This window comes from Hemiscyllium ocellatum, chromosome 2 (assembly GCF_020745735.1).
Source record: "Hemiscyllium ocellatum isolate sHemOce1 chromosome 2, sHemOce1.pat.X.cur, whole genome shotgun sequence".
In the NCBI taxonomy this organism is placed as follows: Eukaryota; Metazoa; Chordata; class Chondrichthyes; order Orectolobiformes; family Hemiscylliidae; genus Hemiscyllium; species Hemiscyllium ocellatum.
Window position 1 is genome coordinate 152,608,126 of NC_083402.1, and position 26,527 is coordinate 152,634,652.

Genomic DNA, 26,527 nt, shown 5'->3' on the forward strand with positions numbered 1-26,527 from the left:
GAAACAGTCAGAGAATCTGTTGTAAAGTTGAATTAACTCCTAGATCGACACCAATGTAATGCAAAGGTGGTCTTCTGTGATTTAATTGTGACATACCAAAGTCGTGACAGAGAGAATAAAGTATTCAGCATAAAATGCTGAGGAAGTTTTGAAAGTCAATAGACAAAAAAAATTTTAGAACTTTTCATAAGGATTGTTGCATGCCATTCAAAATTCATCCTTGATTTGCTCAATTGAATAACTTTGCTCAATTGAATCAAATGCTCAAAGATGGAATAGATTAGGAGGAGTGGTCTGTGAAATGTCAGGAAGCATTCGAAGAAGGTACTAAAAAATGATTTTGTTCTGACCATTGGTGATTCAGTGTGTAATGTCTTGCTACAGATGTAAGATGTTGTGTTGTCTGACATAATGAAAGATGTTGTGGAAAATGTTTTAGCTATTGTTTTATGTACTTTAACAATGTAAGATTAAAATAAAACTCAGTAAATGTGAATGGGATATTAACAATTATTTATGATGTTCATAAGTGCCAGAAATACTAGTATCATAGGAAGTTCACTTTGCTAACTGACCACCGAAGCCCTGACAATCATGTTGGTTCAACATAGGACATTCTATCCCTAGCAGCAACTTGACTTTAAAGATGAACATTGATTTTGATGTCCTATGATATGATATTCAATATTATTACTAAGTATAATGTATGCAAATGTACGAGTTCTTTTATGATTTCCAATGAATATTATTAATGTCCAAGCACTGAGCTACTTGTGAACAATTAAACAAACAGCTCTGTCACATAAAGTAGTAGAGAAACTCTGAAGGATGTGATGCTCAATAAAGTTCTTAACTTGTAGCATGAATGGCTGGCCTCAAAAGTGTCAGAGAGTCATAGAATTAGAGAGTCATAGACTCATTCGGCATGGATACAGACTCTTTGGTTCAACTCATCCATGCTGACCAAGTTTCCCAAACTAAACTGATCCCACTTGTCTGCGTTTGGTCCAAACCCCTCTAAACTTTTCCTATTCATGCACCTGTCCAAATGTCTTTTAAATGTTGCACCTACCACTTCCTCTGGCAGTTCGTTCCACATACGAACCACCCTCTGTGTAAAAAGGTTGCCCCTCAGGTCTCTTGTAAATCTCTCTTCTCCACCTAAAAAATATATATCATAGTTTTGAACTCCCCCACCCTAAGGAAAAGCCCTTTGCTACTCACCTTATCTATACCTCTCATGATTTTATAAATCTCTACAAGTGCGTGTATGGAATGAGCTGCCAAAGGAATTGGTGGAGTCTGGTACAATTACGACATTTAAAAGTCATATGGATGGGTATATGATTGGGAAGGGTTTAGAGGGATAGGGCCGAGTGTTGGCAAATGCGACTAGATTAGTTTAGGATATCTGGTCGGCATGGACGAGTTGACCAATGGGTCTACCTCCGTGCTGTACATCTATGACTCTAAGGTCACTATCCAGCTTCTCCTTATAACTCAAACCCTCTAGTCCCAGTAACAACCCGGTAAATCTTTCCTGAATCCTCTCTAATTTAACAATATCCTTCCTAAAGTAGGGCGTACTCCAAAATTGGCTCACCAACGTCCTGTACAATGTCAACATGACATCCCGATTCCTATACTCAATACTCTAAGCAATGAAGGCAAGTGTGCTAAATGCTGTCTTCACCAACCTGTCTACTTGCAACACAACTTTCTATGTACCTGAGCCCCTTAGGGCCCTATGATTAACTGTATAACTCCTGCCCATTCATTCTACCAAAATGCAATACCTTGCATTAATCTGACTTAAACTCCATCTGCCACTCCTCAGTCCATTGGTCCAATTGATCAAAATCTCTTTGCAATCTTGGATAACCTTCTTCACTGTCCATTACACCACCAATATTAGTGTCATCCATAAACTTACTAACCATGCCCCCTAAATTTGCATCCAAAATTGTTTATATAAATGGCAAACAACAGTGGATCCAGTACCAATCCCTGTAGAACACTGCTGAGTGGAGCTTATGTCTTTGTAATAAGACATAAGCTATCTCCAATGGGTTTTAAGACTCATTACTCCACCAAGATTTAGAAAGTGATGCATTCTGCTTGTCTATTTGCCCTACCTTCTCCATACTTCCAATGTCACCACTGACTCTAATAGGTGGTCTGTCCACAAGTAGGCCAGCCAAGCCCCTTGGACAGAACTTAATGCCATCCTCAAGACATGATTGCTGGGGTGGTACATGGTGAAGCTGCTGAGATCCCACTTCCATCGCAACTAATTCTGTGGTAGGTAGTCCTAAAGATAGTCCTCCACCCACACCCATAATGAAGCCAATTAATGACCAATAAAGACCCCCACCTTGTAGCCAGCAGCAGTGGAGAAGTTTGGGTTCAGGTCCCACCTGAAAGTTGTAAGGATAATGCCGTGGCTACAGGCTTTACCCACTGATACAATCTCCCTCTTTTCCTTTAAAACACACTTTAAATCTACTCCTTTTACTAAGTTTTTGACCATCTGTGGAAATGCTGTATTTACTTTTGGACATTTCATACAAAATAAAGATATTTGAGATCCAAGATGTATATAGGGTCCAGCAGAGAGTGAATAGAATGATCTTTGGTCTAAGGGCTGTAATTATTGGTGAATAAGTTACAAAATGCGAGGACATTTTAAATTAGCAGACATCTGGTAAATTTCATGGCTTTATCTATGGATTTTGGAAGAAAGAGATAAACTGACTTTCTTTATTCAGCTGTTTATCAAAATTAGTAGATCTTTAATTGCAATCAAACTCTCAAGATCACGAAACCTAATGTAGATATGTCGTTTCTTTTGTTGTTTGTGATAGACCTTTGTCTTTCAGCCATGTAGCAGACTTGGGTAACTTGAATTGTGAACAGGATTTCACAATAAAAATGGAATCTGTAAACCTCTGGCAAATAGATCTTAGCAATTTGTTTAAAAGTTGGATGCTTGAAGTAACTACCCCGTTGCATCAACATTTGCTCCAACTGATATATACTTTGTTTAATTGGGTTACAGGTTGTGGCAAAGCATATTTAATTTGTAAGTATGAATGTGTATACATGTGGTATGCAATAGTTTGAATAATGTTTTGCCAGTAAAGAATTCAACATTGATAGTTGTCAAACATATTGAGTTAAACTAAAATAATTGTCCCAAATTGGTTGGACATACTGTTTTAAAGAACAAATGAAATTCTGTATTTAAACAAAAATCAGCTAAAGCTCATAGTTAAATGCCACTTTTGTACCTTAGGTATTTTATTATTCTAGGTCAGATCAACCTTGAAGTAAGGCAGTGTAGGCTACACTGATAATTATTGGTGTGTGGTCTAATTTCTCTTGACATTACACAAATTTCTCAATGGTCCATAAAAGTGCTTTAGAGCATTCAGTCTGAGTAGATCAGTCAAAAATAATTTTACAGATGACTGATTGACGCCTCAATGCAAAGTAATTGTGGCCAGAGTTCTATTATATGAATAGAAGCATTAGTTTAATTGATTCATCCATCAGTTCTGCAACAGCCTCACCCAGACATTTTGATTAGAACAGAAAGAAAAGCCGCAAAAATATTTTCTCAATTATATATTTATTGTGTCTTTCTTCCTGTTGCAACTGTTTCTCTTAAAATATAATTTCCATACCAGTTTTGCTTCTTTGAAAGATGGAAAATGAAAATTTGGGGCGGCACGGTGGCTCAGTTGTTAGCACTGCTGCCTCACAGCACCAGGGTACCCAGGTTCGATTCCAGCCTCAGGTGACTGTCTTTGTGGAGTTTGCACGTTCTCCCTGTATCTCCGTGAGCACTCTCCGGGTGCTCCGGTTTCCTCCCACAGTCCAAAGATGTGCAGGTCAGGTGAATTGGCCATACTACGTTGCCCATAGTGTTAGGTGCATCAGTCAGAGGGAAATGGGTCTGGGTGGGTTACTCTTCGGCAAGTCGGTGTGGACCTGTTGGGCTGAAGGGCCTGTTTCCACACTGTAGGGAATCTAATCTAATCTAAAAATAGAATCTGGCTAAGAGATTCCAAATATATGGAGACTTCAATATAGAGGTTTTAAAGTACATATCTCTCAGGAATCTCAAATTGAGTTATGATGTACCAGAATTTGCCACCAAAGAGAAAGTGAGATTTGACACTGCTTACTGTTACTTGTGTGTACATGATAAGTGCAATTTTACATTACCAGCAGAAGTGTGCTCAAACGCAAATATCCAAAGATTGCAGTCTATCCTGCTCTGTTGTTAGCAATGTGGGAACAGCATTTGGCTGTTGCCTCACTTTTAGAGACACCAAAACCTGCACGTGCTGGAATCCAAAGTAGACAGGCAGGAGGCTGCAAGAATACAGCAAGCCAGGCAGCATCAGGAGGTGGAGAGTCAACATTTAGGGTGCAAGCCTGCTTAAGTCCTGAAGAAGGATTACATCTGAAACGTTGAATTCTCCACCTTCTGATGCTGCCTGGCTGGCTGTGTTCTTCCAGCCTCCTGCCTATCTACATTGCCTTACTATTGGCAGTCTGTAAATGGCATGAAGCTGTTGTATTTTCAGTAGATATGACTTTATCTACATTGAATGCTTAGGGATGGCAATAAGTCATGTAAAGTGGTTTGATTTTTGCTAACTACAGACAATTAACCTCTCTGATGTCATGTATTGTCTTTAAGTTGAAGTATGTAATTCCTTCACAGTTTGAATTTTTCCAGGAGGTTTTACAACTGTCATTTTTATACTTACATTTTTTTATGTTCACTTTATTGCTCTATATCTTAATTAATTTATATTTCTTTCCCATTACTTTGTTCTCTGTGTCTGATTTGACATTGGATTTGCCACTTTAATTCATTCCCCTCTTCAATTCTTCTGAAGTTTTCTTTCCAGCCCTTAAATCTAATTGGTTAAGCAGATATCCTGTTGATTGTATTGTTCATTTATTGCTATCAAATCACACTTTCAGCAGCTTTGTAGGTAAACTTCTTTTGAAATGAAGAGTGCAGAGTTAATTCTAACTGTCAGTAGACACTATTAAATGTCTTGCTCTGGCAAAACTGTGCCCAGAAATGCTGAGACATGTGACATTGCATGTGAAATTAAAGATTTTATTTCTCTGTTGTGAAACTTTTCTGACCATTTTAGTATTGATGCAAGGAAGCTTGTGTTTATGTGCATACTCACTACATTTTTTAAGAAGAAATGTGGTCCTTTAGAATGGAATATTATAAAGGTACTAATTGACAAGTAAAACATTGTGGATGCAGAAAGTCTGAAAGAAAAATAAAATGTTCTGGAAATGTTAGATCAAACCTTACAGAAGCGCAATTCTGTGATGCAAGTTTCTGAATGAATTAAACTCCACGTTTGGATCCACTTTCATTTGGAATAATATGAGGCAGAGTAATGCATTGGGGAGGAATGTTCACATTAAGGCAGATTTGAACTGTGGATGTTAGACCAGGATCTGAGATCAAACAAATGGAAGACTTCTGTCATCACATTCTTCCATCTGATGCCTGTGACTCATTGACTCATCTGCAAATTGTCATGCTGCATCTCTCACCAGATTTGCTGCTGCTAGCATCTCCAAACCATCTCCATCACCTCACCATCTGCCGTAGAAATCCCTGCTCATGCCACTACAGTAATTTGTTCCCACCTCCTATGTCGCTTCTCTATGGTTCATTCCTCCTTCATGGCATGTCATGGCACACCATCTCCAACCCAAGAAAAACAGAAGGCTAAAGATACAAGCAGAAAAGAAAATTAAAAAAAGCAAAAAGAAAAACCATCGGGAAAAACAGAGAAACAGAAGAGTCAAGAAACAAAGAAGGGACCAGGAAGTGGGAATTGGAAGAGAGAAGCCATAACACAATTATAAGTTGGAGAGTGTATCTGCAAACTAACTGAAACCAGTAATATCTGACATGGATACAGAGGGACAGGAAGGGCAGGATGCATTAGTTTGTGAACCATTCTGTATCCGCCATCTATCTCATTTCGAGGCTGGAGCAACTTTGTCCATGTACTTCTCTTCTTCAGCTCCTCTTCTTTTACATTTTTTATTCCATCCTTTGCTCTTCTTTTTGTGCTCCTTTACACTTTTCAGGAGGCTCTCAATGAACTTGGGCTTTTTATTTGCATTGACAACAACTTTGGGCAGCTTTCCAACTTCTCCTCCCAAAAGAGAAAATGCTGGAAAATCTCAGCAGGTCTGGCAGCATCTGTAAGGAGAGAAAAGAGCTGACATTTCGAGTCTAACTGTCTCGAAAGCTTTGACAAAAGGTCAGTTAGACTCGAAATGTCAGCTCTTTTCTCTCCTTACAGATGCTGCCAGACCTGCTGAGATTTTCCAGCATTTTCTCTTTTGGTTTCAGATTCCAGCATCCGCAGTAATTTGCTTTTTTTCCAATTTCTTCTGCCTGACATGCTCCTCAAAACTTACTCTCTTTCTTAAAATGCATTTTATTGTCTCTGAAACCTATTAATGTTAACCAGCTTCATAGTCTTGTTCCAAAACTTAATGTAAACGTTGTGATCTTCTGTGTAAAGCTTTTCACTTGATTTTCCTTCCTTACTCATAGTTTGCCCATTTTAGATATTTATCCACTGATGTTTGAATTTTAGTCTCAAAGTGTATAATTTGCATTTCTCAACTTTGCCGATCCCTTTACTAATCTGAAAAATTTATTATATTACCATAATTTGTCAGTTGAGTTTATTACGAAACCAGATGAGTTCTGTATCTGAGGTTGTTCCTAGACAGCACTGCTAAAGATGTACATACTGATCAGCAAAATCTTCATCAAATATGAGAGGTTGATTTTAACTGTCCCTTTAGATGGAAATTCCGACCATTAACCTAGCATTTTTAAAAACCTTATATTTCTACAATTATTCTTGTACTGTTGATTAATTTTGCAAAATGAAATTAGAAGTTCATCTAATTTTTGCAAAACAGCTATTGCAACCTGAATGGTAATTCGAGTTCTACACTGAAAGCAAACATAAAGGTCCACTGACATTACAGATTGAACTCCACTCATTAGGAAACAAGTAAGGTTAGCAGTTGACTTGAATTATTCAAAGCAGCATTTTGAATTTAACTATGAGAATCTAGAGAAGTGTCAGAGCCCACAGCTATGTTGGTCAAACATATGGTACACAATGGCACATGGTAAAGGTCAGTGTATAAGGTGATATTCGAAGCCTCAAAATAGTTCTTCCCAGTTGAGTTTAGAAGTGTAGACTAATTTGTGTACGGATGGTTTCCATTTTGAAAGATCGTTAACATCCAATACAAATAAAAGGGAACATAAGATCAGGAGTAGGCCATTCAGCCCTTCAAGCCTGTTCTGCCATTCAATGTGATCGTAGCTGACTTGTGGCCTAACTTCATACACCTGCCTTTGGCCCATATCCTTTGATATCTTAGCAAAGGTTTTCCTGTCTCTGATTTAAAATTAATGCAGATCCAGCAAACACTGCTGTTTGTGGCAGAGGGCTCCAAACTTCTACCACCTTTTGTGTGTAAAGGTGCTCCCTAACATCTCCCCGAACGGTCTGGCCCTAATTCACAGACTAGGCCCCTAGTTCTAGAATCTCCAGCCAGTGGAAATAGTTTATCTTTATCTGCTCTGTTTTTTTCCGGTTAATATTATGAAGTCTTTGATTAGATCACCCATAACTTCTGAATTCTAGAGTAAACCTCCCACACTTCATAATCTTCCCACATTATTTAAGCCGAAAAGTCCAGGTGTCAGCCTTGTAAGCCTACATTGAACTCCCTCCAAAACCAATCTATCCTTCCTAAGGTGAGGTGCCCTGAACTGCTCACAGTGCTGCAGGTGGGCTGTAACCAGGGTATGAAGGGCTTTTGCCCAAAACGTTGATTTTCCAGCTCCTCGGATGCAGCACCACTCTGATCTTGACCCTGTAACCAGGGTTCTGTATAACTGCAGCAGAATTTCTGCATCTTTGTATTCCAGTCCTCCAGACATAAACACCTACATTCCATGAGCGTTCTTGATTGCTTTCTGTATCTGTTTGTGACATTTCAGATGCACACATCTAAACTCCCAAGTCTGTATGGACATCCTCTGTATTTAACTTCATACTATCTAGAAAATACCCTGATCTATACTTTTTCAGTCCAAGATAGATAACCTCACACTGCCTTACAGTAACCTCTGTCTGCCACAATATTACCCATTCCCTTAGTCTATCCATATCTCTTTGTAATTTTATGTGATCTACAATATTGCCCACATTAAGTGTCTTAAACTCACACAATTTCAAAATACAGCCCATATCAACTGCTTGACTCCTTGCACCCAGCTATAAAGTATAGGTGAGTAAAGCATGTATTTGTGGTGTGAAAAACAGAGGTTGACTCCTAATCCAAGAAGAACTTGATGAATGAAAAGGTGTATTGACTTAAAATCTGAATGTGCAAGAAGTGATGTTTGGGACTGGCAAAATGGGGCTGCCTTTCATACTACATCAAGGTACGGTCCCCAGGTTTCTCAGCACTGGAATGGCCTTTTTGTGTTCCTGAAAGTGTGTAGTTTTTATGTTAAAATCTTACTTATTAGGTCAGTTGCTTTTTGCTTTTTCAGTAACTCACCATTTTAGAAGCCTTTGTCTTCCTTGATTATTACAAGGTTCTGAAAATTGATTCCTGCTGGTTTAAATATATTAATGGTAAAATGGACCAATCCTGGGTTCCCTTATGACTGTCAGAAGCAGGGTAAGGGTATTGTAGATCCAATTAGGAAAATCGGCTCCTTTCATTTCCAGTTGGCAAATGGCTGACCAGTATCTATAAACTTTATTTCCATGTTTTGTTGTTATTAGGCCCCAGTGTTATAGAATTGTTGGGTTGAAATCACAACACCCCATTGCAAATTTCTCTACCTTTAGAAAAACTGGAACATGATGAAATGAACATCATTTGTTGGCTATAACTTATGAATTTGCATGTATTGACAGGTCAAAGGTCAGTAATTGTTTACTGCACACAGATCCTCAAAGCCTCAATTCAGTGATGTTGTCATCCAAGTTGCCAGGCATGATCTACACAGCGGATGAACAATGTCAGATTCTCTTCGGCCCTAAAGCTTCTTTCTGCAAAGAGATGCAGGTAATGTTTGGTTTGTTGCACATGTACAAAGTTCTGTCAATGCCTCATCTTCTGTGTTTCAGCCATTGTCTTATGTAAAACAGCAGCCAGCATTGCTTAAATCAGTGAATTAGATAAAATTGTGTAGGGTCCAAAATCATTATTATTGATTACACATTATTGGAGGATATAAAAAATGGCACCCAGACAGCAGATGCAGTTCAGTGTGAACAAATGTGAAGCCCATTTTGGGAAATGAACAACAAATGAAAACATGTTCTGAATAGTAAGGAAAATAAAGCAAGAGTAAGAGGTGTAGGTTAATTTTAATTCTTAAGGGTGAAAATTAGGCTTCTGGGAGCTACAATCCCCTACCCAATCCCCTAGAGTTTGAAGCTGCATTAGCAATTCACAAGGCTAAGACCCATCCACAGATGGAAAAATGGTATAGAGACAAGTTGATGGGAGAATCAGGAGGGGTTAGACTGTCACCAGGTCCCAATGGAATGGTATTTACCAAGTAAGAGAGAAAAGGGAGCTCATGAACAATTTGCTTTCACTATCCTTTGGGATCACAAGATTTCCACAAGAAGGTAATATTTTTCAACTTGTCTCTGTCTCTTCAGTGGACTGTTGCTATTGTTTCGTGTCAATGCAAAGAGGTATTGGCTTTGAATCAAAATTAAACTAATTCAAATGACAATATCTGAAATATGATTGATGAAACATCTACAAGGAGAAATAACTTATACTTATAGAGCATTCCATCATAAGAATCATGTATTTTGAATACACTTTTGAAAAATAAAATGGTGTAGGGAATTAGAGAAGCTAAATTGTGAACAACAAACTTTACCAAGAAGAACAAAATAAAAGACAAAATACACAATTATAATTAATGGATAAATGTCCAAGAAACTGGAAGAATCCCCTACTCCTCTTCAAGTTCTATGAAATATATTACATCTGCATAAGAGGGCAGGCTAAATCTCAGTTTCACAACTGAGCTGAGCAACAGGAATTCTGACAGTACAAAATGAGTTGGGTTGTTAATTGTGTTGTGTTTTATGTAGGTAGTAGCCTTTAACTGAAGATTAAATTGAGCTATGTACGGAAACAAAATGAAACTGGTTGTTGAGTCGGGAGATGTATGTCTGTAACATGTATCATTGTTATGTTTTTAAAATGAATCAAGATTGTTTTTAGTTCTGTCCTTCACTCCCTGGCTTTGTGGAGCAAAACATGGGCAAGGTGCATCAACCGGGTAAAAAGTGAGGTCTGCAGATGCTGGAGATCACAGCTGCAAATGTGTTGCTGGTTAAAGCACAGCAGGCCAGGCAGCATCTCAGGAATAGAGAATTCGACGTTTCGAGCACAAGCCCTTCATCAGGAATAAGAGAGAGAGAGCCAAGCAGGCTAAGATAAAAGGTAGGGAGGAGGGACTAGGGGGAGGGGCGATGGAGGTGGGATAGGTGGAAGGAGGTCAAGGTGAGGGTGATAGGCCGGAGTGGGGTGGGGGCGGAGAGGTCAGGAAGAGGATTGCAGGTTAGGAGGACGGTGCTGAGTTGAGGGAACCGACTGAGACAAGGTGGGGGGAGGGGAAATGAGGAAGCTGGAGAAATCTGAATTCATACCTTGTGGTTGGAGGGTTCCCAGGCGGAAGATGAGGCGCTCTTCCTCCAACCGTCGTGTAGTTGTGTTCTGCCGGTGGAGGAGTCCAAGGACCTGCATGTCCTCGGTGGAGTGGGAGGGAGAGTTAAAGTGTTGAGCCACGGGGTGATTGGGTTGGTTGGTTCGGGCGGCCCGGAGGTGTTCTCTGAAGCGTTCCACAAGTAAGCGGCCTGTCTCACCAATATAGAGGAGGCCACATCGGGTGCAGCGGATGCAATAGATGATGTGTGTGGAGGTACAGGTGAACTTGTGGCGGATATGGAAGGATCCCTTGGGGCCTTGGAGGGAAGTGAGTGTGGAGGTGTGGGCGCAAGTTTTACATTTCCTGCGGTTGCAGGGGAAGGTGCCGGGGGTGGAGGTTGGGTTGGTGGGGGGTGTGGATCTGACGAGGGAGTCACGAAGGGAGTGGTCCTTGCGGAACGCTGATAGGGGAGGGGAGGGAAATATATCCTTGGTGGTGGGGTCCGTTTGGAGGTGGCGGAAATGGCGGCGGATGATACGTTGTATGCGGAGGTTGGTGGGGTGGTAGGTGAGAACCAGTGGGGTTCTGTCTTGGTGGCGGTTGGAGGAGCGGGGCTCAAGGGCGGAGGAGCGGGAAGTGGAGGAGATGCGGTGGAGGGCATCGTCAATCACGTCTGGGGGGAATCTGCGGTCCTTGAAGAAGGAGGCCATCTGGGCTGTGCGGTGTTGGAATTGGTCCTCCTGGGAGCAGATGCGGCGGAGACGAAGGAATTGGGAATATGGGATGGCGTTTTTACAGGGGGCAGGGTGGGAGGAGGTGTAGTCCAGGTAGCTGTGGGAGTCAGTCGGTTTATAAGGCCGCCGCCGCCCGTTACGTCACTTCCGCCCCCACCGACCTCGGAGCCCCCGCGATCGCCGCCCCAACAACTGCCCCGGTGACCACCACACACACAACCGCTTCCACGATCGCCGACGGACCCGCGACCCACGCGGCCACCGGGAATGACCACCACTCCTCCGTCGCCGCAACCATTTCCGCCCCTCCGGTTGCCGTCGGCGCAGCCACTTCCGCCCCCACTGACATCACTAACCTGCAGGAGCACAAATCCTCAGGTTTCCCCGCCCCCACGCCGTCTTTCGTCACTTCACGTAACCCAGCCCCCACGCAAACCTTCGTCACCACACATAACCCCGCCCCCACGCTTATTTCCGTCACGACGCATGACCCCGCCCCCACGCTTGACTCCGCCCCCACATCGAGCAACGTCGCCACGTCTAACTCCGCCCCTACTTCGATCTCTGTCCCCGCCCCCAGCTCCAGCCCCAGCTCCAGTCCCACACCAGGTCCTAGCTCCCAGCCTTGCCGGATCTTCACCATCCCTCCAGACCTCCCCCTCTCTGAGGATGAAAGATCAGTCCTCAGCAGGGGCCTCACCTTCATTCCCCTATGCCCTCGGATTAATGAGTTCAACACGCGGCGAGATATTGAACAATTCTTCCGCCGCCTTCGCCTCCGTGCCTACTTTCACAACCAAGACTCCCGCCCACCCTCTGACGACCCCTTCTCCCGCCTCCAACACACCCCATCCACCTGGACACCCCGTGCTGACCTCCTACCCGCCCTCGACCTCTTTATAGCCAACTGCCGCCGTGACATTAACCGACTCAACCTGTCCACCCCTCTCACTCACTCCAACCTCTCACCCTCAGAACATGCAGCCCTCCACTCCCTCCGCTCCAACCCCAACCTCACCATCAAACCCACAGACAAGGGAGGCGCGGTGGTAGTTTGGCGCACTGACCTGTATACCGCTGAAGCCAAACGCCAGCTCGCGGACGCCTCCTCTTATCGCCCCCTTGACCACGACCCCACCTCCCACCACCAAACCATCATCTCTCAGACCATCCATAACCTCATCACCTCAGGGGATCTCCCATCCACCGCCTCCAACCTCATAGTCCCACAACCCCGCACCGCCCGTTTCTACCTCCTGCCCAAAATCCACAAACCTGCCTGCCCCGGCCGACCCATTGTCTCAGCCTGCTCCTGCCCCACCGAACTCATCTCCCAATACCTCGACACGGTCCTGTCCCCTTTAGTCCAAGAACTCCCCACCTACGTTCGGGACACCACCCACGTCCTCCACCTCCTCCAGGATTTTCGCTTCCCCGGTCCCCAACGCCTTATTTTCACTATGGACATCCAGTCCCTGTACACCTCCATCCCCCATCACGAAGGACTCAAAGCCCTCCGCTTCTTCCTTTCCCGCCGCACCAACCAGTACCCTTCCACTGACACCCTCCTTCGACTGACTGAACTGGTCCTCACCCTGAACAACTTCTCTTTTCAATCCTCCCACTTCCTCCAAACTAAAGGAGTTGCCATGGGCACCCGCATGGGCCCCAGCTATGCCTGCCTCTTCGTAGGATATGTGGAACAGTCCATCTTCCGCAACTACACTGGCACCACCCCCCACCTTTTCCTCCGCTACATCGATGACTGTATCGGCGCTGCCTCGTGCTCCCACGAGGAGGTTGAACAGTTCATCAACTTTACTAACACCTTCCATCCCGACCTGAAATTCACCTGGACTGTCTCAGACTCCTCCCTCCCCTTCCTAGACCTTTCCATTTCTATCTCGGGCGACCGACTCAACACAGACATCTATTATAAACCGACTGACTCCCACAGCTACCTGGACTACACCTCCTCCCACCCTGCCCCCTGTAAAAATGCCATCCCATATTCCCAATTCCTTCGTCTCCGCCGCATCTGCTCCCAGGAGGACCAATTCCAACACCGCACAGCCCAGATGGCCTCCGTCTTCAAGGACCGCAGATTCCCCCCAGACGTGATCGACGATGCCCTCCACCGCATCTCCTCCACTTCCCGCTCCTCCGCCCTTGAGCCCCGCTCCTCCAACCGCCACCAAGACAGAACCCCACTGGTTCTCACCTACCACCCCACCAACCTCCGCATACAACGTATCATCCGCCGCCATTTCCGCCACCTCCAAACGGACCCCACCACCAAGGATATATTTCCCTCCCCTCCCCTATCAGCGTTCTGCAAAGACCACTCCCTTCGTGACTCCCTCGTCAGATCCACACCCCCCACCAACCCAACCTCCACCCCCGGCACCTTCCCCTGCAACCGCAGGAAATGTAAAACTTGCGCCCACACCTCCACACTCACTTCCCTCCGAGGCCGCAAGGGATCCTTCCATATCCGCCACAAGTTCACCTGTACCTCCACACACATCATCTATTGCATCTGCTGCACCCGATGTGGCCTCCTCTATATTGGTGAGACAGGCCGCTTACTTGCGGAACGCTTCAGAGAACACCTCTGGGCCGCCCGAACCAACCAACCCAATCACCCCGTGGCTCAACACTTTAACTCTCCCTCCCACTCCACCGAGGACATGCAGGTCCTTGGACTCCTCCACCGGCAGAACATAACTACACGACGGCGGGAGGAGGAGCGCCTCATCTTCCGCCTGGGAACCCTCCAACCACAAGGTATGAATTCAGATTTCTCCAGCTTCCTCATTTCCCCTCCCCCCACCTTGTCTCAGTCGGTTCCCTCAACTCAGCACCGCCCTCCTAACCTGCAATCCTCTTCCTGACCTCTCCGCCCCCACCCCACTCCGGCCTATCACCCTCACCTTGACCTCCTTCCACCTATCCCACCTCCATCGCCCCTCCCCCTAGTCCCTCCTCCCTACCTTTTATCTTAGCCTGCTTGGCTCTCTCTCTCTTATTCCTGATGAAGGGCTTGTGCTCGAAAAGTCGAATTCTCTATTCCTGAGATGCTGCCTGGCCTGCTGTGCTTTGACCAGCAACACATTTGCAGCAAAGTGCATCAACCAATGACTTTATGACACAGGAAGCAACACCACCAATAGTACAGATAATATGCTATCAACTGCTTTAGGTTTCACTGTTAATGAGTGCAGTAATGATGAAAATATCAAATCACTTGTTAACTATCTTGTTATTTTTGGCGATCTGTCTACAGCTCAGGCAATGACACTGTTGCCTTTGAGTCAGGTGGCTACATGTCCAAGACCCATGGTGTCCACAGGAGAGCATTGTTGCTTGTGCAGACAAGCCAGTATTGGACTGTCTCTGGATTAAAGGAGACTGTTAGGATCAAGGCAGACATCCAGGTGTAAAGCTATCAACTGCAGAAAAAAGATGATGTTTAATATGAAAGGAAGTCAAGAAGAATGATCAACCAGCAAAGTGGTGACCCCATTTAAAATGATAAAAACCAATAAGAGGGAGCAACACTCCTTTTGTAATTTGTTTACATTTGCTTGTAAGGGAATCTAGCTGTTACTAAAATAGAAATAGTTTGTTTTTACATAATGCATCCTTGGGTTATTTGTAACTTTCAGAATTTAAGTATGTTAAGCTGAAGAACTTATCAAAGCATTTTGCTGTGTATGTGTATGTATTTAAGCAAAATAGGCTTTATGGTAATTGAGTATAATATTCAATCAGTTATTTAAATATTAGCAAAGATGTGCTTTATACTTTACATCTTTTAAAAGTTATGAGAGAGCTGAGGAAATTGGAGGTGATCGTTGAGGAATCACTGCAGTCAGGGAGGGTGCCAGAGGACTGGAAAGTGGGGAATGTAATGTTTAAAAAGGGAGGGAGGCAGAAGACAGGAAACTATAGGCCAGTTAGCTTAGTCATTGGTAAACCTTTAATATCTATTATTATGGATAAAATTGTAGAGTCCTTGGAACTGGTAAAACAGGGCAGAATCAACACAGCTTTGTCAAGAGTAGATCATGTCTGACAAATTTTTAGGATTCTTTGAGGAGGTAACAAACAAATCAGACAAAGGAGAGCTTGTGGACATGATCTATTAGTATTTCCAGATTTGACAAGGTACTGCACTGGAGGCTGCCAAATAAGATTAAAGCCTGTGGTGTTAGGGTCAAGGTACTGGCATGGATAGAGGATTGGCTGATGACAGAAGGCAGAGAGTAAGGATAAAGGAGTCTTTTTCAGTTTGGCAGCTGGTGACTATTTGAGTTCTGCATGGATCATATTGGGACCACAGCTATTCATGTTATACATTAATGATCTGAACAAAGTAATTGAGGGCATTGTTGCCATGTTTGAGATGACACAAAGATAGGTGGAGGGACAGGGAGTGTTGTGGAAGTGGGAAGGCTGCAGAAGGACTTGGATGGGCTAAGACAATGGGCAAAGAAAAGGCAGATGGAATACACTAGGAGAACATGTGAGGTTATGCACTTTGGTAGGAAAAATAGAGATATTGAGTATTTTCTAAATGGGGAAGGGCTTCAGGACTCTGAAGCACAAAGAGACTTGGGAGTCCAAGTTCAGGATTCTTTTAAAGTTAACATTTAGGTTCAGTTGGCAGTTAGGAAGGCAAATGCAATGTTGTCATTCATTTCAAGAGGGCTCGAATACAAGAGTAGGCTGTACTGCTGAGGCTGTGTAAGGCTCTGATCAGACTACATTTGGAATATTGAGCGTAGTTTTGGCCCCTGTATCTCAGGAAGGATGTGTTCGTGTCGGAAGGGTGTTCCAGAGGAGGTTTGCAAGAATGATCCTGGGGGTGAAGAGCTTGTCATGTGAGTAGTCGTGTAGGACTCTGGGATTGTACCCAAAGGAACTTAGATGGATGAGGGGGGATCTCATTACTGGGAGAAAGTGAGGATGCAGATGCGGGAGATCAGAGCTGAAAAATGTGTTGCTGGAAAAGCGCAGCAGGTCAGGCAGCATCCAAGGAGCAGGAGAATCGACGTTTCGGGCATAAGCCCTTCTTCAGGAATGAGGAGGGTGTGCCAAGCAGGCTAAGATAAAAGGTAGAGAGGAGGGACTTTGGGGAGGGGCTTGGGAATGCGATAGGTGGAAGCAGGTTAAGGTAGGGTGATAGGCTGGAGAGGGGGTGGGGGCGGAGAGGTCGGGAAGAAGATTGCAGGTCAAGAAGGCGGTGCTGAGTCCGAGGGTTGAGACTGAGATAAGGTGGGGGGAGGGGAAATGAGGAAGCTGGAGAAATCTGCATTCATCCCTTATGGTTGGAGGGTTCCTAGGCGGAAGATCTCATTACTGAGAGGCCTGGATGGAGTGGACGTGGAGAAGATGTTTCCACTCATAGGAGAGATTAGGACCCAAGGGCACAGCTTCAGAGTGAAGGGACGAACCTTTAGAACTGAGACAAGAAGGAATTTCTCCAGCCAGAGGGTGGTGACTCTGTGGAACTCACTGCCATAGAGGGCTGTGAAGGGCAAGTCATTGAGTGTATTTAAGGCAGAGATAGCTAGATTCTTCATTCGTAAATGGATCAGGAATTACAGAGAGAAGGCATCAGAATGGGGTTGAAAAATAAATCAACCATGATCAAATGGTAGAGTATGCTCAATGGACTGAATGGTCAAATTCTCTCCTATTCCTTATAGATTTTTCGGTGAAAATATTGACAGAACATTTGAAATAAAAAGAACAAAACAGAGATACAGGAAAACCATATATTGGTGTACATGTGAAGGAAAAGGGATTCTTCTGAAATATGAGCATCTCCGTACAGCAGCATCTCCGTACTGAGGAAGGGCAACTGGACCGGAAACATTCATTCTGCTTTCTGTTCATATGCTGCCCGATCTTCTGAAGTTTTCCCAACAATTTCTGTTTTTGTTTCTGATTTCCAGCTTCCACAGTTACTTGCTTTATTTTTTTCACACTTTAAAGCTAACTGCTGTCATTTTGCTCTCCAGTTTTGCGTTCTGAGTACAAAAGAATACAAGAAGAGTTCAGCACAGGAGGCCCTTTGGCCCTCCAAGCTTGTGTCTATCAACATGCCCTAGCTAAATTAAAAAACAAACCTTCGGGCCTTATTCATTCTGTATCCCTCTATTCCCTCCCTATTCATGTAACTATCCAGGTGTCTCTTAAATGTTGCCAGTGTATCTGCTCCCACCACTGCTTCTGGCAGTGTGTTCCAGGCTCCTACCACACTCTGCATGATAGCCTTCCCTCGCACATCTCCCTTAAACTTTCCCCCCTCACCTTGAACTTGTGCCCCCTTGACATTGAAATGTCAATCCTGGGGAAAAGCCTCTGACTACCCACATTGTCTATGCCTCTCATTATTTTGTAGACTTTTATCAAGTCTCTTCTCAGTGTTGTCTTTCCAGTGAAAACAATCCTAGTTTTTTTTAACCTCTCCTCATAGCCAATGCCCTCGAGACCAAGCAACATCCTGGTGAACCTTCTCTGCACTCTGTCTCCAAAGCTTCCACGTCCAAAACTGCACACAATATTCCAAATGCAGCCTAAACCAAAGCTTTTCTATCACTGCAACATGGTTTGCTGACTCTTAGTCCTCCATACCCCACCGATGAAGACAAGCACGCCATTTGCCTTCTTAATTGTGTGTTCTTTTTGTAGATGGTATATAGTAAGAATTCCATTCTTAGCTTGATCCTAACAATGGACAAATGCTACAGTATGTTCTGAACTTAGATTTGGCTCAGTCCTTTTGAGAAAAATAAACCTGATCGCTTTGTGAGTTAATGAAAGGGAGGTTGCACTTAACAGATGAATGAAGTGTGACTGATAGTTACGTTAATTTTCAAAGGCAGTTGATCTGAGCTCTTACAAAAGGATTATCGGAACAGCTTTAGCCTCCTGAGGTCAAAGGTGAAATTTCAAATTGGGAGAGAACAATCTTGACAGTAGAAAGCAACAAATAATTTTGAATTCAAACAACAAACTGAGTAACAGTGACTAGTGGGTCTCCTATCTTTAATGTGGGATAATAATAAATGTTTTGCTGGAAGAATATTTTAAGCTTCATTTAGCGAATGAAGTGTTGAAAATCTGTGCACATGAGAAAATTGTCAAAAGAACTTTGAGGTCCAGTGCTTGAGCACATGTATTCAGTCCATATCAGTAAAGCAATTAAGGCAAGTGGTGTTATCGCTAAACCATTAATCCAGAAACACAGTTAATGTTCTGTGATTCAAACCTTAACATGGCAGATGGTGGAATTTGAATTCAATTAAAAAATACATGGAATTACGAATCTAAAGATGACCATGAAACCATTGTGGAGTGTCATAAAAAACAATGTGGTTGACTCTCAATGTTCTTCAAGGAAGGAAATCTCCCATCCTTGTCTGGCCTCCATGTGACTATCTCCCATCCTTGTCTGGCCTCCATGTGACTCCAGACCGACGGCAATGTGGTTGAATCTCAACTGCCCTCTGAGCAATTAAGAATGGGCAATAAATGTCGGTCCAGCCTGCCCTCCCATATCTTGTGAATGAATTTTAAACATTCAGTTGAGTGTGTTGCTACTCGTAAGTAAACTATTGTGGTGATTGCAGCAAAAGAACAAGTTGAATGCAACAAAATTGGAAATTTCTGAAGAAATTCAGCAGGTCTGGCAGCATCTATAAGAGGAAAGCAAAGTTAACATTTCAAGTTTGGTGACATTTCTTCAGAAGTTGAATGTAATATCTGACGAATTATTGAAAGAGGCTCAATGAAGAATAGAGAAGGAAACACTGTCTATAATGGGACATTTTAAATCTGTCAATCACCTCAAAGTTGGAGAAGTGGCAAAATAATTGAGCATGATGGAAATAGACTACAAGTTAGCTGAATGAGCAAGTAAGTGGCAGATCAAATGTAATGCAAAGAGCCATGAATTGATGAATTTTGACACAAGAAGGAAGAAGAGATAATATAGACTTAATTCTAACAAGTTTGCAGGGACATGGAGATCTGCAGGTACATGCACATCCGTCTTTGAAGGTGCCAGGAAAGTAAATTGAAAAGGACACAGTGTTTCCATGGTGACTTAGACAGGTTAAGTGACTGAGCAAAAATAAGGCAAACGGAGTAGAATGTGGGATATTGTGAACTCAGCCACTTTGGAGGGAAAATAGAAAAGCCGTGTGTTACTCAAAGCTGTGCAGGGAGCTGTGCTGTACGTGAAAGTTGAATAATTAGTATGCAGGTAGAGCAAATGATTAGGGTAAATGTAGTGTCCTCTTTTATTGCAAAGGGAATAGAATATAAAAGTAGGGAACTTTGCTGCAATTGCATTGCACGTTGGTGAAATCACTTCTAGAGTACTGTGTAGAATCTTGGTTTCTTTACTTGAGGAACATAGAACATTATAGCGCAGGACAGGCCCTTCGGCCCTCGATGTTGTGAAGACTTGTGGAACCAATTCTGAAGCCTATCAATCCTCCACTACTGTATTTTCTTCCTTAAGTTTATCCAATGACCATTTAAGTACCCTTAAATTTGGTGAGTTTACTACTGTTGCTCTTATTGGTAGAGGGATTGAGTTTTGGAGTACGGTCTTATGAGGAAAGGCTGAGGGACTTGAAGCTGTTTTCGTCAGAAAGAAGAAGGTTGAGAGGTGACATAATTGAGAAATATAAGATAATCAGAGTGTTAGATAGGGTGGGCAGTAAGAGCTGTTCCACACCCCTACTACTCTCTGAGTAAAGAAACTACGTCTGACATCTGTCCTGTATCTATCATCCCTCAATTTAAAACTATGCCCCTCATACTAGTCATCACTATCCAAGGAAAAAGGCTCTCACTGCTCACCCTATCTAATCACCTGGTTATCTTATGTCTCAATTACATCACCCCTCAACTTTCTTCTCTCTGACGAAAACAGCTTCAAGTTCCTCAGCCTTTCCTCATAAGACCTTCCCTCCATACCAGGCAACATCCTAGTAAATCTCCTCTGAACACTTTCTAAAGCTTCCACGTCCTTCCTATAACGCGGTGACCAGAACTGCACGCAATACTCCAAATGTGCCCGCACCAGAGTTTTGTACAGCTGCAGCATGACCTCATGGTTCCGAAATTCAAACTCAATCCCTCTTCCAATAAAGCTAACACACCGTGTGCCTTCATAACAACCCTATCAATCTGCGTGGCAATTTTCAGGCCTCTATGTACATGGAAACCGTGATCTCTCTATTCATTGACACTACTATTAGCCCAGTACTCTGTATTCCTGTTACTCATTCCAAAATGAATTACCTCACACTTTTCCACATTCAACTCCATTTCCCACCTCTGAGCACAACTCTGCAGCTTATCTATGTCTCTCTGTAACTTGCAGCACCCTTCAGCACTAACCACAACTCCACCGACCTTAGTGTCATCCGCAATTTTACTAACCCATCCTTCTACACCCTCATCCAGGTCATTTATAACCATGACAAACAGATCCTTGCGGTATGATGACATGTTTGCAATAGAGGCAGGTCAGAGGTTCCAAGACTTCTATCGTTTGGAATTTTAGAAAAATAGGAAGTGATCTTATTGAAGTGTGTCAGATTCTGAGGGAAATTGATAAATTAGATACTGAGAGAACATTCCCTTTTGTGGAAGAGATTAGAACCAATGACACATTTTTAGACAGTAAGGGCTCTCCCATTTAAGATGGTGAAAGGGAGAAATATTTTTTTCAGAGAGTGGTTGGTCAATGGAACTGTCTTCCTCAGCTCGTAGCAGAGACAAGAGCCCAGGTTTTTGTTCCCAGGTCAGGTGGTGCAGCAGCAGGGGAAATCCTGTCCCTAAAGAATTATGGCAGTTTCCAACTTGGGTCTAGAGGGCTGTGCTGGATTCGTTAGGGTCAGGGTCAGGATTAGAGTGGAGTGGGCTGAACAAGATGCTCTCCTGGGCACCCTGGTGCTGTGCTCAAAGTTCAATAATAAACATTAAAACAGAAGACATTGTTCCTGCTCTTATTCTCCATTCTCCATCCATGTTCTATGCACATTCTCATTGCTGCCTCAGTAAAGGGTCTCCTAATCCCTCTGCCAAACTGCCCATCATTCCATCCTCCATGGTCCTTATAGTCCTATGCTACTAATGTCCAAGTAGAACTCGCATCTTCCACCATACGAGGAGAATGTGAGGACTGCAGATGCTGGAGATCAGAGATGTAGGCAGTTGCTGAGGAAGGAGATATGGCTGTGGTAGCAAGTCTGTTTCGGGGTGTGGCTGAAGATCTTCATGGCACAGATTACCTGGGGGTTTCAGTGAGAGAGAGACTCATTGAGAGAGGAGGAGAACTTCAAGGTAGGCATCCTTGGAAGAGGCTTCGCAGTCAGGTTATAATGACTATGAGGGGCTGATGAAGGGCTTATGCCTGAAACTTCGACTCTCCTGTTCCTTGGATGCTGCCTGACCTGCTGTGTTTTTTCAGGCCACATTTTTTGACTCTGGGCATCATCCATCATACCACCAATTTAAAAGTCAGGAAATCATTGGGACATAGACCTGGTTCAAATCATAACTCTTCACTCACCACGTTTTGCTCTTCCCTCCCCATGCCAGCACAACCACCTGAAAATTCCTTTCCAAATCACAGACTGTCTTGGAAATACATCAGCATTACATCAGTGTTTCTGGATCAAAATCTGGGAACTCTGTCCCTAAGGATCCCTACACCAACTGTACTGCAGCAGTTCAAGAAGGCAGCTCACCATGACATTCTCCAGGTTAGCTAGGAATGGGCAAGAAATGCTGGTGATGTCCACATCACATGATTGAACAAAAGTAGTTATCTACCATGGTCAGAGCTCAGGAAGCATGCTGACAGAGCATAAAGTTATGTGTCTTTTGATGATGTCTCTAATTGGGAAAATACTCTTTGATTTTAATAAGAAAGCATTAAATACTTTGGATTTCCTTAAACTCTTCCCTTAGGAAACAAAGTGCTTAATCCATTCTGTTAAAGAAAATTTGGAAGAAAACTGAAAGACAGTATAAGATAATGGGTAAAATTTTAAAGGGGTAGAGGAGCAGAGGGACCTGAGTGTACGTGTGTAAATATCATTGAAGATGGTAGGACATGGAGAGAGCAGTTAATAAAACATACAGTATTGTCGGCTTTATTAATAGGAGCATTGAGTACAAAAACAAGGAGGTGATGTTGAACTTGAACAATATACTTGTTAGACCTCAGCTGGAGAATTGTGTACAGTTTTAAGCACCATATTATATGAAAGTTGTGAGTGCATTCGAGGAAGTGTGCAGAAACAATTTACAAGAATGGCTCCAAGACGAGAAACTTCAGTGATGAGGATCAATTGAAGAAGTTGAGACTGTTGTCCTTGGAGAGAAGGTGGCTGAGAGGAAATCAGAGAGATGATTTCAGTTTTATGAGCAGGCAAAATAAAGGAGTTATCGAGAAGCTGTTATTGCTCATTACTGAACAAGAGGGCACAGGTTTACAATGATGTGCAAGCAAACCAAGGATGATGTGAGAAAAAAACTTTCTCAAACACAAGTAGTTATCATATGGACAGCACTGACTGGAGCAAGGTTCAACTGAGGCATTCACGAGGGCAATGGATGATTTTTTTTAGATAGACGTAATGTGCAGGGATATGGAGAAAAGGCAGGAGATTGGCACTGGGTGATAGCACTATTGATGGGCTGAATAACCTCCTTCTGCACTGTAACAAACCCGTTATTGCCATTGTGTAAGAAATTGAAGTTGTCACTCAAAATGCTCACTTATTGGGTATCTCATTGTGGTGATAATAGTTTGGGAATTCAGTCATACCGTGCAAATCCTGTGTTAACAGGTAAACTGAAATGTCTAGCATTGCTTTTGTTTTCTTTACTTCACGCAAGTTGTGGATAATTCCTTGGTAACTTTGGAAGTCCAAAGCTGACTGCCAGAGGTTCCTTTACATCAAAGCAGCACATAACCCAATGTGACATCAAGGAGCCTGAACTAATCTGGAGTTCAGTGAGATTCAGGAGAAGCCTGTATATTGGCTGGAACCATACCGAGCACAAAGGAAGATGGCTATGATTGTTGGAGGTCAATGATCTCAGCCCTGAGCCCTCACTGTAGAAATTTCTCAGAGTAGTGTCTTCAGCTAGTTCATCAGTAATCTTCCTTTTATCATTCTTTTCTCCAATTTACTCTCCTGTTCTTGTGAATGTTGGTTTCTTTGCTGCGCTGCCTCGATATTGTGTTGGTCCAAGTTGCCACAATTTACTTGCAGCCTTTAACAGTGAGTACTCATAAACCTTAAGATAATCACATTTATATATTTTTGCCTATTTTCACCTAAAATCAAAATGTGAACTTGCTATGGGGGTGACTGAATATATTGAAACACTGGTTATTTTCTTCACACTCCAATTCAAAAGCACTGAGACCACAGATCTTTCTGGGTCCAATTATTGGCTGGATAGCTTTGATCAAATATTGGAATTTTGAATTAATATTTGAACTCTGTACCCAAACAACGCTTGGGAGTTCATTAACTAAGAAGAATATCATTCTCTGAGGAAGCATGATCTGTGGTAAAAATTGAGATCAAAAATGAACATTTCAGCATGTTATCCTTTAGAGTGCTAATTAAATACTTCTCGTCTCGTTTGAAGATATTTAGTTTCTATATTTTAGAAAGAAAGAAGTCCTTAGAAACAAGAAATAACTATTTTTCTTTACTCGTGTCCAACTGAAATTTAATTTTGTTTATTTGAGACAATCCAAATTGTGTTTTCTTTGTGGAACAGAGTTGACATCTTGAACAGAATTGTCATCTTGAACAGAGTTGACATTTTGAGTGCAAATTTTATCCAAAGCCACAAAATATCTACCCTAGTATATTTTAATATTAAAAATTCTTTTAATTGAATAACCACTCAAACTAACCATTTTCAGCTTCTACTGTTGGGACGTAATTAGTCCTTCTATCTCAAAGGATTGTCTTCACCAGATTACAAGACAATTATATTTGGTCTGCTGCACCAGGTCACACGCTTTCCAAATTCAAGTAGCTTTAAAATTTTGCTAATCTCTTTTGATTTCAACTAAACCATTAAGTATTTGGCTTCAGTGAGATTGTTCAATTGTCTGTATTCTATTGAAATCGTATTGTGCAAATTCCTGGTACTGCAGCTTGAAGTAATCATTCCACCAATATATAAAGATTAAGATACTGAGCTAATTTTACAAATGCAGTGAGTTCTTTCATATGACTGAAGTAAATCCAGGTTTTAATAAATATAACCTCTCAAGTTTAAGTGGAATTGACTGATATTTCCTCATTTGTTTCATCACATGATCAGATGATAGGCTTTTGTTTCTGATTGTTCGACTGTGACCTGAATGTACTAAAAATCCTTCGCAGGTTTGACATAGAGCCTGTGCCAAAAGCAAACATGAAAAAATTACAATCTTTCAGATTTTCCCAGAAATCCTTTGAGCTAAGTTATATTTTTAGCTTGTCTTTATTTCAAAGGTTCAGTTTTTTAACTGGATAAATTATGAATGTGAATAGCCTATCTACTCCTACTGCAATTTCCACTAAAACACCAGTCAAGGTATGCAGAAATGAATACATGCAAGGATTTGATGAGTTTGGTGCTAATATCTAAAAGGTGGTTTGTGAGGACAGTTTCTCCACCTGGTCAACCCTGTATCTTTATGGGAGTGTGTGATTGGCCTGGAATCTCCTAACACTGGAATTTGCTGTGACTTTCGTTGTAAAATGTGTGAGAAAAGTCAACAACTTGTGTTTTTTTTTTAAAAAGCAGTGAGCCCCATAATAAGGAGCTGTGAGATCAGATAAACAAAGATTTGGTCAGAGAGGTTGTTTGGGGAATGTCTCAAAGGAGGAATGTTGAGCAGAGAGGATGAGAGGTCTAGGAATAAAATTCCAGAGTTGGGGATCTAGGCAACTGAAAGCATGACCAGTAATGATGGAGCCATCATAATGAGGCCAGAATGTGAAGAATATGGATATCTCACAGTTGTAAGACTAGACTTGACTATAGAGGGGCAAGGCCAGGGAGGAATTTGTACACTATGATGAGACTTTTAAAGTGATGATGTTGCTTGATCAGGAGCTAATGTAAGGCAGTGAGCATGAGTGATTGGGAAACGGGACTCACTGAGCTTTATTTATCTTCCTAAGGTGACTACGAGGATATATTAGAGGGAACAGCCATAAGTGCATTGTAATAGTTGAGTTGAAAGGGCATGAGGACATAAATGAAAGTACAGTTGAGCAACGATTTATGAAGTCGAGTGAAGTCATGGAAATGGAGAATGATGCTATTGACGATGACAGGAAAATATCAGCAGAAACCCAGGATTGAATGTGACATCCAGGTTATGACCAGACTAGCTTTCTCTCCAGATTTTTCCAAAGAAGAGGAATAGAGTCTGTAGTTGGAGTAGACCTGAAAGCAATGGCTTCAATCTTCCTAATATTTAATGGTGATCTTTTTTCTCATGCAGTACTGGATGTCAGATTAGGGGTTTGATTGTTTAACAGCAGTGGAGGAGTTGAAAGAGTTGGTGATGGGCATGGTCAACGTATATAGTAAATGAAAACCAACAACACATTTTCAAACTATATTACCAAAGGAGCAGTGTTTTCATGGGTAATGGGAAGGAGCCAGGAATAGATCCGCGGGGATACCAGGGGTAACTGCATAGGAACCGGAAGATAAGCTGTTGTAAGCAGCAGACGGTTGCAGGGCACCATAGTTAAGGAGATGGGTTATCAAGGTCAGAAATAATAAAAATAAGTACTGGCTGTTCACAGAAGAGCAAACACATTATTTTCTTCAATGCTTTTGATACTTGTGTGAGGTCTAACATGAACTGACCTTTCTCCAGCACATGATGTTTTTGAGGGTCAACAGATTTTTTTCAAGATAGACTAGAAGT

At 42.5% G+C, this 26,527-nt stretch overlaps 1 protein-coding gene across 3 annotated transcripts in view; it reads left to right on the forward strand.

Annotated features, from left to right (window-relative positions):
* LOC132829666 (A disintegrin and metalloproteinase with thrombospondin motifs 19-like) overlaps nt 1-26,527 on the forward strand; it is a 520,482-nt gene that overhangs the window by 213,436 nt on the left and 280,519 nt on the right. For all 3 annotated transcript variants that reach the window (XM_060847015.1, XM_060847030.1, XM_060847023.1), the window contains exon 10: nt 9,030-9,180. In XM_060847015.1, coding sequence (XP_060702998.1) covers nt 9,030-9,180 — 151 coding nt within the window. The remainder of the gene's footprint in view (nt 1-9,029; nt 9,181-26,527) is intronic.